Raw genomic sequence first — 14,127 nt, 5'->3', positions numbered from 1 at the left:
ACTCCAACGTCGACAGCTTTTGCCATAACGATATCTATTGCTATCAGGACTGCTACCACAGTTAAGTAAGCATATATAGGAGTCAGAATTTATTACTAACACTGGCGCACCTCCTCAGCATTGAGCGATCATTTATATTCTTCTAAAAAGCACAAAATATCGCTGAACGTGTGGCGGAGAGCTGCAAGGCTAGTTTCTTGTTTCCTTTTCTAGAACAAACAGAATCATATCTGCTATCTAGTTAGTTCACGATGTTAAAAGGGTAATGACTGTCCTTGCAGGAAAGACCTCGACGGCTGCCAAATGGACCAATATTATAGCATTTTGCGACAAAGGAGACAAATAATATTTGCCCGCTGCGTTGGTTCCGTATGCGTCTCCAGGCACGGGGGTGCGTTGGTTATTCTGAGTTCATTGCAGGACCTCGTAGTCGCAGATTGCAACAAATCTGGTGGCCCCTGCTACCCTCGTTTTTTTTTTTTTCATTTGCCGCTTGAACAGGAGACCTCTTGTTATACTAAACACAGAGGATAAACTGGCCCTCTTTCAGAATATTGTCTACTAAATGACTGATCACTGTGAAAAGAAGGTTCATCCTCAGGGCTTGCAATACGTAGCCCGTTTTTATTCCTTTTTTTTTCTTGTGCACAATGGGAATTTCCCTCTCGAGCCCTCGGTGCGAACAATTCTTGTGGTATTTAGTGGTGGCGCGCATCAATAGGATGGTATACACTGCAGCATAATGATGTGAAATAGTCACGTACGTGCAAATTTCATTTTTGTTTGCACTTAAATTACACCATGTAAACATGGATATGGTGTAACCTACTAGGCGGGAATATGTTCAGTCTGCCCCACTCCCCTCCCCGAAATCTCCCGCGCCCTTTTCAAGTACTAGAAACGGCCTCACGCAACTTGACTGGCCTGCATTTGCAGGGCGGCGACAATGGCATGACCAGGGACAACCTGAGCTTTTGGGAAAGCACTAAAGCCATGCTGAAGCGGCCCCGGCTTCGACGAAGAACCTTGCTGATTTACGCAGCATGGTGAGCCTTGAATCCTTACGAATGCTGTTCGCCCAAATGACGAATTTCATCTCACCATGTTGGCTCGTAGGAGCTAAAACAAGCCTGTTATTTGTTTCTTTACACCAGTCACTTCTAGAAGAGTGACGTGGTTTGACGGCTACACATTTCATTCCTTTTGATTTGCTGTCAGCAACATACTCGTTCGCCTTTTTACAGAGTTTTCAGGAGGAACGGGTATTTATATTCAGAAAATGCAGAAAGGGCATATTCAATGTCGGGTATGGGGATGCTCATAAGGAATGCCTATTTATTATTTTACGTTACTAAAAGGTTTCGGAAAAACCCAAGTAGATGGCGTAGAACTAGGACATGTTACAGTAAACTGTACCTGCATGAGAGTTGCTGTATAACCGAGAAGCACTGAACGATATGCGACGTTATTAAAGAATGGTTATTATTCCGCAGTAGAATGACGATGTTATGGCTACCAAAGCGGTGAGTAAAGAAACATGGTCATTGGTGTCCAGTCACTTTTAGAAACACTGACGTCGTGGTGCGAAATCACGCGACAATTTTCGTATTTCGGGCGCTACGCGTACTGCGAGCTCAAGAAACAAGATAATAATAATCATTACGCAGGGCATAGTTCGCTGAAATCGACTGAATTGGTTGTTTTAAGACGCAGTAACAGTTTTCCTATCGAGAGCAATGCTCTGAATTAAAAAATATCGATTAAAAATATTCTTCTCTAATTAGCCGGGTAACTTGTAAAAAAATACATTCGTGGTGGCGGAAGAGGACTTATGACCGGAAACCGTAGGTCTCATAATCGTACGTTGTGCAAGTATTTTCTTAACTACTTGGCTAACGTTTCCTGGGACATCCTTTTTACTTTCTTTTTTTTTTGGTCAGGATTTTGCCGTAGGCAATACGCATAAAAGAACGTTGAATAAAAGCTTCGAACTTCGCGTCACGCAAGAACTGAAGCAGTGTCTTAGTAAGCTTTCTGATCACAAACAAATCGTAGTTTTTAGGTAGCTCTGGCTTCGTTGCAGCCTTTCATGATTCTTTAAGTCTCCTCACTGGCGTTCCAGGCCACATCCAAAGCAGCTGTCGAGCATCTGACATTTTCACAGGAGCCAAGCACTTGAGGCATGTTCCTTTGTCATCTTTTGAAAACTTGTTAGTCATTCGCTTCGGCATTCATGGCGTATTTATGTGATCACATCAGAACGGATACGGGCATGCTTCATAAATTTTCTCTGAGCCCTTTTTGGAAGCCAGATAATACTTCGAAGCGCAAGTAGTAGTTGCTAGCAGCATGTAAAACGACCTGCATTACTTAATAATGTTCTTGTTTGCTCAGTAAATCAATATAGAGGGCTAGCACGTATGCGTACTTGTCATGTCCTCCTGACCGGCAGTGGGCATAGAGGGTTACTAAACACGTATGTTTATCTTGGTGAACAGGAGACCCTGATTACGAGATGGAAATTTACAGCAGAATAAAAATGCGTTGGAGCACATGCTCCACGCTTTGCCAAGTCAAGAGCGGGAGACTGTCACTATATTTTCGAAAAAAAAAAAATGAAAGCGTACGATCATGCATCCTACTGGCACAGCATATGGGGCAGAAACTTGGAGGTTAACAAAGAAACCTGAGAACAAGTTAAGGACTGCGCAGCCAGCGATGGAACGAACGATTTAAGCGTAACGTTAAGAGACGGGAAGAGAGCGGTGTAGATCAAAGAGCTAACGTGCGCAGCCGATATGGGCAGGCCACATAATGCGTAGGGCAGATAACCGGTGGTTTTTTGGACCTACGGAGCGGGTGCCAAGGGAAAGGAAGCGCATTTGAAGACAGGAGAGAATTAGGTGGTATGACGAAATTAGGAAATGTGCAGGAATATCTTGTAATTAGCTACCGTAGTACAGGGATAATAGGAGATCGCTGGGAGAGGCCTTGCAGCTGGCAGTGGACATAAATGTAGGCTGATAATGTTGATTGTGACATGCACAAGCTTGAGACTAAAAGACAAATAAATGTGAAATTACGCATGTTCCTGTAGCGCTGGCGGTTATAAAATCTTATAGATATGTGGTGTGCCTGAACACAACGACAGCAGAAGTCGGTGTTTTCGCATATCACTTCTCTCGAGTCTCGAAACACGCTTACGCATCTAGGTATGTCTTTCATTAGGACCTCTTGTCGGCTTAGCTGGCACATGTGCATATAGAAAGACTGGGTACTCGTTAAATACGGATGGAAGAGACGATAAAAACATCACAAGTGCTTGTGTTTATGTTGTCTCCTGCGGCCCTGTCCTGCAGAGCCCAGACTTAAAGTTTTGAAGCTAACACGCGATTGACAGGATCCACGTTCAGGCTTGTGCGCGGCGCATTGAATATCGAGAAGCAACGTGTTCCAACTCCCCTACACTTTTTTCGTTACTGGGCTAGCGAACGTCGAGCCGAGTGGGCAAGCTCGTTAGCAGTGGGATGGATAGTGCGCAGCCTTGGCCAACGCGCCCTGTTCAAGTGCATCATTTGCATTGACCTTGTCTGTGTGTCTCCTGTCGCGTTTCTGACATAAATGAAGTCCACTAACATCTAGTTTTTATATTAGTCTGGCATGAAGCGTCTAACGCTTTTGACAAGTGTCACTTGGGTGGAGCATTTGCAAATCTAGACCCTCTTGCATTTAAGAATGTTGGCGATTATTTTCAAGTTGGCCAGGTGTGCTTCTCGCTCTTATAGGTTTCAGCCGGCTATATAAGGCGGGTTATCTTGTTCAGCAATGATGTATATAATTTGGAACAAATTATTGAGGACCTTAGCTGGCAAAGTGCAACAGTAGGGTTGAATATAAATATGTAGATGACAAAGGCTACGTTCAATAGCCTGGCAAGAGAATGAAAATTCGTGATTGGCCATCAGCCTCTAGAAGCTGTGCAAGGCTACAGTTAACTAGGCCAATTACTCAAAGGGAATTTATACCACAAGAAAGGCATTTACAAAATAAAAATTGGTTGGAGAACGTATGGCAGGCGTTATCAAGTTATGAGCGGCAGCTTATCGCTATCCTTGAAGAGAAATGTGTGAAATGGTCGCATCCTACTTCTAGTAACATATAGAGCAAGAACTTGGAGGTTAACGGAAAAGCTTGATACAAATTTAAGGACCACGCAATGCTCGATAAAACAAGAACAATAACAACAACAACAGCAACAAAATATAGGCGTAACGTTAAAGTACAGGAAGACAGCAGTAGCCGATATTCTAATCACATTAAGATCAATAAATCAAATTGGACAGGCCATGTAATACCTAGGGCAGATAAGCGGTGCTCTATAATAGAGCGGGCGCCAAGAGAAGGAAAGCGTACTCGGGGACGCCAAAAAATTCGGTGGTATAATGAATTTAGGAGATTGTAATGTATTAGGTTATGGTACTGGGTTGCTAAGCACGAGGTCACGGGATTGAATTCCGGCCACGGCGGCTGCATTTGGATGGGGGCGAAACGCGAAAACACTCGTCGTACTTAGATTTAGGTGCACGTTAAAGTACCCCAGGTGGTGCGAATTTCCGGAGTCCCCCACTACGGCGTGCTCAATAATCAGATCGTGGTTTTGGCACGTCAAACCCCTAATTTAATTAATTTTTACAGGAAAGCTGTTAACGGCTAGCTTCTCCAATATCGTGTCCATGTGTAGAAAAGCTATCATCAGCAGCAATCGCTTGAGCGTCGGCGTCGTCTTCCATAGCTGGCTCGTTGTCGCCCCTCGGAGCTACCGCGCGAACGCACTCGTGCCACTTCTCTAGCGTTCGTCGTCGCCGTCCTCTTCTTCCATAGATGGCTCCGTTACCACTCGTCATTGCACTGCAGAGTTTCACTTCTGTCGTCGTAATGGGGAGGCCACGTTTACGGGGGTATGAGCCAAAGCTTAAGGGGGTATGAGCCATTCGTTGTCTTACGTGACGGACAGATTTAATTGTGAAGCAATTTACTTCTGAAGAATAGCAAGCGGGAATGCCGGGCGGATGCTGCTAACCAAGCCACCGAACAAACTCAATACATCGAACGCAAGCGACAACGGTGGACTGCGGGCATAGCGCCACTGACGTCGTTCTCTCCATCGCAGCGAAACGTTTGTGTAACGTCATTAAGAAGCACAAAGACGTAACCAATAATTGAGAAAGACTTTATTGAACTGTCGGGGTTTACCCAGTAACATGGTGTAAGCCCATTCTTACACCGTGCCCAGTAATAAACACCGAGGCCGCACGTTTCGGCTTTGGTGGTTAACCATCTATACAGAGTGCTTGGGCTGATAGTTTTTAATCATATCGGGTCAGCTAACTCAAGACATGGCAAAATTGGAGATCGCTGGCAGAGGCCTGCAGGGAACACGAACAGGCTGGTGATGACAACGACGATGATTACACATGAGTGCGATAAAGATGGTTCCTTCCTCGAACCAGTGGCCCGCAAGTAGAGGGCACGAGAGTGCTCCAGAGTGTGCTGCAGTCTCGCCCGTGCAACAAACATTACAATGGAACATTACACGAACAGTAAAGAAACACGCCGTTCCTCTGCCTCGTACCCCGCTGCAGGTTCTGCATATGCCTCTGCTACAATGGCTGCATCCTTGAGCTGGGGAGGCTCGACCTCAATATTTACACAACTTATTCGATCGCCATGGCCTTCGAGTTTCCGGTGAACGTCTTCTGCATCCTCACTCTGGACGTGCTGGGCCGTCGTTGGCCTAACACGGTCTTTCTGGCAATCGGAGGCGCCGCTTGCATCACCATGGGCCTCGCACGTACAGGTGGGTTAGGCGCTTTAGAATATTTCATGCGTTCATTTCGAGCGCTGTCTCAAGGCGGTGTGTGTGTGAAAACATTTATTCGAATGAGGTCCGGAGGCTCGACTCCTTAAGTCAAGGCGGGCCGCTCCCACGTTGGCACTGTCAGGCCAAGCCTTTCAGCGACCTCATGGACCCTCTGGACGGCCCTTAGTTGGTCCTGAAACAATGGGCTTTCAATCCTTTTCTCCCACTGTGTCCATTCTTCAGTGAGATTGGGGAGAGTCGCGGGGCACCCCGCCAGCATGCGTATGATTCCAATGATGCCATTACAATCGTTGCAGTCCATCCTAATCTCCCTCTCTGGATATATTTTATTGATGGTGTACGGTGTGGGATATGTACCTGTTTGCAATAAGCGCAGTGAGACTGCCTGAGCCCTGTTCAGTTTTGAATGTGGCAATGGGAATTGCCTGCGTCCTAAATAGTAGTGTTTGGTAATGTCATTGTATGTTATTAAATGATCTCTAGATTCCCTGGCTTGATGGTGAACGGCTCGGTTGTGACTGTCACGGTTAGCAAGTCCTCGTGCCAAGTCATGAGCAACCTCATTGAGGTTTATCCGAGTCTCGCCCACTTTTCCCATATGCGCAGGAAACCATCGAATTTCAGTTCTCATAATCCCAATGCTTTCAAAAAGTTTCGCTGCAACACCAGCTACGTAGCCTTTATCAAAACACTTTATAGCGGATTTCGAATCACTGTAAAAGCCCGTCCAAAAAACCCGTCCAAAAATGCTCGGGTTGACGTCAAGCTGGTCAGTGAGGTTCCTCTAAACAAAGTACTACATTGATGACTTTGCAAAGAAAATTTGGTACATTTGGGGTTGGGTGGGAATCGAGCGCCGGGCCTCTGCCGTGCGAGATGAGCACGCTTCCGCGACGCCACGGTGGCTACACGGTTCTGGCTGACTAAAGGTGTGCGTAATGCGTGCGTCATTGCACACGTCTCGTCGCAGCCATCTGAATGTGACGTTAGAATGGATTAAGGTGGATTCTGGTCGGCACAAATTAATGCAAAGTGAATTAAGGCACGATAAAATGGATTAAAGTTGGTACAAACTAGAGTGCGGTGGATTAAGGTTGGTACAAATTAGATCTAGGTGTATTAAGGTGTATTATGGTGGAATAAAGTTGGCTATATAAGTTGAATTAAAGTGGATTAAGGTTGGTTAACGTTCGTAAAATTAGAGCAAGCTGGATTAAGTTGGATTAAGGTCGAGTTGGGAACTACACGTGACAAGGTATGATGTCTTCATCGTGGACGTAAGCACTTAATTAGGGATGTCATAATGGTTTTGCATTCAAATGATGTAAGGATACTTAAGTGACTGTGAGTTTCTTAGGTGGGGGAGGGGGCGGCGCGAGTAGGAAAGCTTTTAAAACCAGTTTCAGTCAGGCATCCACGACAACGACTCCTTAGCTATGATCGACGATTTCACGCGTCCCAAACTACATATGCTAAGACTGCAATTCAGTGCATTTTCCTTGCTCTGAACATGATAATTTTAATGCAACGGTTCTCATTCTGCAGAATAGGAGGGTATAGCATAATAGCTCTCCCCTCTTCTCCGACCAAAATTTGTCACTTTAAGTACGATTCACCGGTGTATAAATATAATAAATTCGCTCAGGTGGCTTCTGGCTCATTAGATATGTAGAGCAGTGCGTAGGCCAAAGCGGTCTTCAGCGTTTACACGGAATTTGCGCCGGTGGCGCATCGCATTTCTTAGTTGAAAATTTTAATGCAGGTAAATGCAGAGCTTAAACTCATTCTCATCTGCCATGGTTGCTCAGTGGCTATGGTGTTAAGCTGCTGAGCACGACTTCGCGGGATCGAATCCCGGCCACGGCGGCCCAATTTCGATGGGGGCTAAATGCGAAAACACCCGTGTACTTAGATTTAGGTGCACGTTAAAGTACCCCAGGTGGTCAATATTTTCGGAGTCCTCCACTACGGCGTGCCTCATATCAGAAAGTTGTTTTGGCACGTAAAACCCCATAATTAATTAGACTCATTCTCTTTCGTGCCATCTGTCTCTCTCTCTCACGCACAACCTGCGGATTGGTGCAACGAGTCTGGCTGCGTGTCGCTACACTGCCGCGCACGCCGAACGGGAAGTTGTGCTATATTGGTGCCAGTACATTCATATGATTCTGCAGGTTCTGCAAAAGAAGAGATGTGTAACAGAGAATTACAGAAACTATGTCTGGTTTCTCGATGTTCGAAAATATTTCGCGCTTTTATTGGGTGCGACCAGAAGCATCTGTGGCAAGACCGCAGGAAATGCAAAAAGAAGTAAATTGAAGCGTTAACTTGCACTGAACCGAGCGTCGTGCATTAGTCGATTCCGTAGCCAAGTTCTCCATACCGAAGAAGCTTGCATTCCTGGACCTTGGAATGCGTGCGAAACACAGAAGTGACTGCTCCCGTATACCAGACACTCCTCGTGTCTCTTATTTGGGCCAGTAAGTAGGTGACGCCTTTCTTTTCACAATAGCCTCGAAAACAAGTCGTGCCGCCTGAGAGCGGTGGTGTCTTCCGACGAACCGATAGATATCTCCAGATGCAACATTGAAGCGTTGCGTACGCCCAAATAGTAGCACTGTAGCGGTGACCCTATCGTACGCGGCATGTATAAAGCATCGCCTGTTTCATCATTTGTACATGTAAGCTATGGCTCACTTATGTTCATAGGCGTTCGCAAATGTTCTAATGTTCAGGAGTTCAACGAGTTTTCGTTGAACTCCTGATTTCATTAATCATGGCCAGGCGTATGGCCAAACTGTCACATTGCCAACAAGGCCCCCGTACGGGAGCTGAAACGTCGCTACACTGCCGCGCACGCCGAACGGGAAGTTGTGCTATATTGGTGCCAGTACATTCATATGATTCTGCAGGTTCTGCAAAAGAAGAGATATGTAACAGAGAATTACAGAAACTATGTCTGGTTTCTCGATGTTCGAAAATATTTCGCGCTTTTAACTGTCACATTGCCAACAAGGCCCCCGTACGGGAGCTGAAACGTCTTGGTTTCTTTTCTTTTAATGTTTTTGGTCGGCGTCCCTTTTACCCTTGACATATTCATTTATGTTTGCTTCTACACGTATCATTTTCCTCTGGTTAACCTGCATTTATTCCTTTGATTTGATCTCTCCCTCTCTTCAAAGAAAACATTACACGGGTCTTAGCACAGGAAGTTAACCAGGATGACGGCGTTAACCAAGGTGTGACGGCCCTGTACGGATAATGTGGTAATGTTTGACAAACATTGGATAATCTTGTGGCCTTCAACGGGTGCGTTAAGACGCATTCGAGCCATTACATGAATGGATGAAATTGCGCGAATGGGAGTCTAGGTGAAATACAGTGCTCGCTGAATCAGTGTACTAGACGGAACCGTTTTAACGTGTTTTGACATCCTCTTTATTAGGCTATGTTTCCTACGCGCGAACTTGTCACACGCAAAACATTCAGTGTGGGCAACACACTTTTACAAAATCAATGTGACGTTAGTTACGACCTCGACACTGCTTCCTAACGCCACTGCAGCGGCCTACCACCTCGGCAGCCAAATGGCACTGGCGTCCACGTCCACTTTTCAGGTTCGGGCGCTTGGACAATGGCGATGGCTGGTCTGGGCATCGCTTCGATCGCCGGTAGCTACGCCATCACGTACCAGGTGGCATCAGAGGTCTTCCCTACCGTGGTCCGCGGGAGAGCAGTGCAGCTCCAGCGCTTCATAGGGGACCTCGGTGGACTCGTGGGCATGCAAGTGGCGGCACTGGTGAGATTGTGACGGCGCGCTGGGCCATGGCGACGTTAGAATTATACTCTAGAAGACGTGAGGCTGTCGCAAAAGTTGATGGGACGGTGAGCGCGCGTGCGCGTGCATGAAGGCAGATGACGGTCGGCCGGTATACAGACGCGCGCGTGACATTGGAACTGTAATAACTGGATTTGATAACCGATTCCAGGTCCTCCATGGTGCGACAAATGACGCATTAGAGCAAACGAGGCTAACGAGATATAAACGGAAATACGAGTAACAACTTTTCCCGTTTCTTGAGAGACTTTGGTTCGTGACTGGCAAGTGCGGCATAAGGCGAAGCCGACCTAGTGTAGAAAGGATGTACGCTTTTCATGAGGCATAAAAGCGGACGTGTGGTTCCGTACGTTTTGTAACAGTCATGGTTAGATAGGCAGGTGTGATCAGTGTGCTCAGGGTGAGTGCGTTGTCTAGTTGTCTATCGCGGAGATCCCGTCCATTCGTACGTTATATATATATATATATATATATATATATATATATATATATATATATATATATATATATATATATATATATATATATATATATATATATATATATATATATATATATATAAGATTCCCTACAATTCCCGATGCAGTATGTTTACTGTACTTAGGTGGGCATGCGAAGGGATCGCAGTCCGTCAGAAGAGGGTATTTAATTCATCAGGAAAAATACGAGAAGTGCGGGATACTAGAAAACAAAATTCGAGTAAAATAGTGACTATTTCGAAAAGAAACAAATAGTGATGAAGACTTTGAAGATACATTACGTATAATTTAACATCATCACATATGTACCGACACTAAGATCTACGTCAGAATCCACATCTCGTCTAGCCTCCTGAGAACTGTACATTGAAAACTTAATATATTGAACGACAGATTCTTGGACGCTACTGCTATGTGAACAACTTGTACCCCACAGGAAGTTGCCTGTCGGGGTAGTAATAGGACCTTTGACACAATTTAGCGAACATGAGCATAGTTGCATCGTTTCCCATCTCACCAGCAGTTCCTGAAATAGCGGCATTCACACATACAGCGTGTTCTGCGTAGCATGTCCCGTGATCGTTTTAGCATTTCGCGCTCGCATAGACGCGGCAGCAGATCGCCATGTAGTTATCGAGCCACCTCCACGTGTAGCGTTTTTCAATCATTGGGCGGGTTTAGTTCGAGCATTCCTGCTCCACCATCCAATTTGTTAAAAATTGCCGGATTTCGGGTGATTGATTTACTTGAATGTTGGTAACTATTTGGTTGCCCGCTTATCCACAAACTGTACATACCTACAAGCTCTCCCGAATTTTTCCTAATGTTTACGAAGTTGGACTCGCACTAAAATTTTACGAATGTTCTGTGAGCTTCTGCGAAAAATAAATTCTGCTTGCGAAAAAGTTTCGTTTGTTGGTCTCCGAGCCTTCCGTTAGAATTCTTCTGTTGCTGAAAAGGCGCAAGAGGGGTACTTGCTTCGATATAGACACGTTTTTGCAGAAAACTAAATCGGCAACAGCAAAGCTGCTAAAAAAATCACCACGACATAAAAACTGCGTTGCTTGCCAGCCTTTGCTGTTCGTTGCTGCTTGTGTGCTGTGTCTACAGGTAAATCACCGCTAATAAAGTATGCATGTATCCTCCAAACGCCTTCTGCTCGGGGTAAGATTTATATAAATGATTGCTATAATGCAACATTCCATTCGTTGATTCTTCTTCTCCCCAACGATCGCAGGCAGAACGGGACCGCTGCCTTCCAGTGACAGTGATGGGTGCCGTCTCGCTGGCAGCGTCTGTGCTCGTGTTCTTTCTTCCAGAGACAGTGCACTTGGCGTTGCCACAGACGCTCGATGACGGCGAGTCTCTGGCCGTGGATAGAGGTATCTGCTTCTGCACCTTATCGGCCAAAAGGCAGCACAGTCGCCGAAATGGACAGTGCCGTCGCCATGAGAATCATGCTTACAAGAACGAACTCGAAAGCATGGCGTAGTCTGCAGATAAAGCAAACAGCATGCCATATGAGATAACGCAGCGGTCGTTACTGCCACAATCACCTCTCACTCACTCACTCACTCACTCACTCACTCACTCACTCACTCACTCACTCACTCACTCACTCACTCACTCACTCACTCACTCACTCACTCACTCACTCACTCACTCACTCACTCACTCACTCACTCACTCACTCACTCACTCACTCACTCACTCACTCACTCACTCACTCACTCACTCACTCACTCACTCACTCACTCACTCACTCACTCACTCACTCACTCACTCACTCACTCACTCACTCACTCACTCACTCACTCACTCACTCAAACAACGCCCGATGCTTATGTCTGTGGTTAAAATTTGACGTCAGGAGATTGGAATAAATACAGATTGGAGTAGTTTTACGTTATGGGGCCCCATATTGCAGAACGAACTTCCTTTCTATTTGATACCTTCAATGTGTTTCTGTTGACTGTACGCAGGAAAATTATAATGATTCCAAACCATAACTACTTTAAAAATGCCTTAGCTAACATTGTAGGAATAGCATCCACTTCCGTACCTGTTTCCTTTTCCTGTATTAATAGTTCATGTTCATTGTTCTTTTTAGAATGCGCTAGCTAATGTTGTACATATTAGATTCGTTTGATAAAAAAATTTACTTGTTTACCAGTTTGTGTCTTTTTGTTTGCTACTCTCCTATGTAATGTTTTGGCTTTGAGTGTATCACAAGTAAAAATAAATAAATATTAGGCACCATAACAAAAGAAAAAGCATAATTACGCATTGCGATACGCGACGCCATGGTCTCAAGATCTAGTTAAATGTAAATGGTTTTGTATCTGGGCAGAGGTAATGTCTTTCATTTTCAAAAGATGGGCAGTAGCATAGTCGATGTTCTATAGTCTTCTCGACACCGCAGGCATTGCCCTCGGCGCTAACAGCTATTCCAGTCAAACACATATATTCATTGGTGAATGCGACGCCCAAGCGTAAGCCGCGCTGCATCGTTTCCTCATTTTGCGGAAGCCCAGGTAACAGCCGCAGTTGCATACATGAGTCGAGAGAATGCACTCGATGCTGGGGGAATTCAGGTGTGTGCCTCTTCTCCAATGTCATACGGTGCGCTGGCTTGCTTAAGGGCGCGGAAGTCTATTATGGACGGATAATGGAGGAACCTTTCTTTTCGTGTGCTCATGCGTGTACGTAGAGGAGTTGTGGGTGTGTAGCGAGCAGGAGAGAGTCCCTGTGGGGAAGGTAGCGAAGGCGAGGGAGAAACCACGGTGGCCGCGCAGCCACTCATCAAACGCCCGTAACTTTGCTATAGGCTCCCCAACCTGGTCCAGGCGGCACCGCAGGCGCTGCTGAGATAAAGTACCTTGATAATTTGAAAGTACCGCCACTGTTTGAGAGAGAGAGAGAAAAACTTTATTGATTCTATCAAGGGATTTAGCGGTGAGCCGTCTTGCGCTTGCTGCCTGGCTCTTCAGCACGGGTGCACCCCCTATTCCAGGGCTCCACTGAGCCTGGCCACTTCGCACGCGTGCTGCACCATTGCCCTTTGGGCGGTGAGCTCGCTGCTGGTGAGCAGGCCCTCCCATTGCTCCGCACTCGGGTTTTTATGTTTATGGAATGTGTAGTTATGCTTACATTCCCATGTTATGTGGTAAAGAGTTGGTATTTCTCCGCACCATGGGCAGGAGTTTCTGTATTGTGTCGGGTACATTTTACTTAGTATGTGTAGATTATAGAAAGTTCCGGTTTGTAGCCTTCTCCAGTCGGCTGCTTCCTGTTGTGTAAGTAGTGTGTGTGAAGGAGGATATTTGATTCTCTGCCCTCTACTGTTTTGAACACTGCCGCCACCGCGCGACCTCCTCGTCTCCTTCTCGACCCTTGCGCTCGTTTCGCGCCCGTTTTTCTGCACGACGATTGGTCTCCTGCCGTTGCCTCTGGAAACGCGCGGAACTTGCGCTTAGCAAGGTTGGCGCACAACTCGTTCGCGAAATAGCGCACAGCTCGTTGGCGCCATTTTTCTCCTTAGGTCGGCTGTCTCGGCACCGCGAACGTTGTGCGCTGTGTTTTTGCGGTGTTGTGCTAGCGCTATTCCATGCTGTGGCGCATATAACTGCAGCAAGAAGCCTGAAGATAGTTATGAAGCTTTTATGGTACCACGACGAAAGCGTGATGGCTTGTGCAAGAAGTAGTGGCTCCATAACATTGGCCAAAAAAACTTTGTTCCGACAAAGAACAGTGTTCTTCGCAAGGTAAGGCGCCTTTCTTATTACTCGTACCAAAACGTCCCCTAATGTTTCATTTTTTTTCATTCTTCCGGCCTGCTCATCAGCGTTTTCGCTGTGTCAGTTTGTGCGCTGCAGAAAAATGGGGTGGTCATTCTGAATATTCTGCTCGGGCTCCGTAACCTCGCACGT

The 14,127-nt window shown here is 46.0% G+C and overlaps 1 protein-coding gene and 1 long non-coding RNA gene across 4 annotated transcripts in view; one reads left to right on the top strand and one right to left on the bottom strand.

The window, feature by feature from the left end:
- LOC135914264 (solute carrier family 22 member 7-like) overlaps positions 1-12,367 on the top strand; it is a 38,956-nt gene extending 26,589 nt beyond the window's left edge. For both annotated transcript variants that reach the window (XM_065447044.1, XM_070532032.1), the window contains 4 exons: positions 937-1,046; positions 5,643-5,857; positions 9,499-9,680; positions 11,436-12,367. In XM_065447044.1, the coding sequence (XP_065303116.1) occupies positions 937-1,046; positions 5,643-5,857; positions 9,499-9,680; positions 11,436-11,690 (762 nt within the window). In that variant the 3' untranslated portion in view covers positions 11,691-12,367. The remainder of the gene's footprint in view (positions 1-936; positions 1,047-5,642; positions 5,858-9,498; positions 9,681-11,435) is intronic.
- LOC135914277 (uncharacterized) overlaps positions 1-14,127 on the bottom strand; it is a 241,449-nt gene that overhangs the window by 39,687 nt on the left and 187,635 nt on the right. The gene's annotated exons all lie outside the window — the stretch shown is intronic.

This window comes from Dermacentor albipictus, chromosome 1, assembly GCF_038994185.2.
Source record: "Dermacentor albipictus isolate Rhodes 1998 colony chromosome 1, USDA_Dalb.pri_finalv2, whole genome shotgun sequence".
NCBI lineage: Eukaryota > Metazoa > Arthropoda > Arachnida > Ixodida > Ixodidae > Dermacentor > Dermacentor albipictus.
This window is presented reverse-complemented; position numbering and strand designations above follow the sequence as displayed.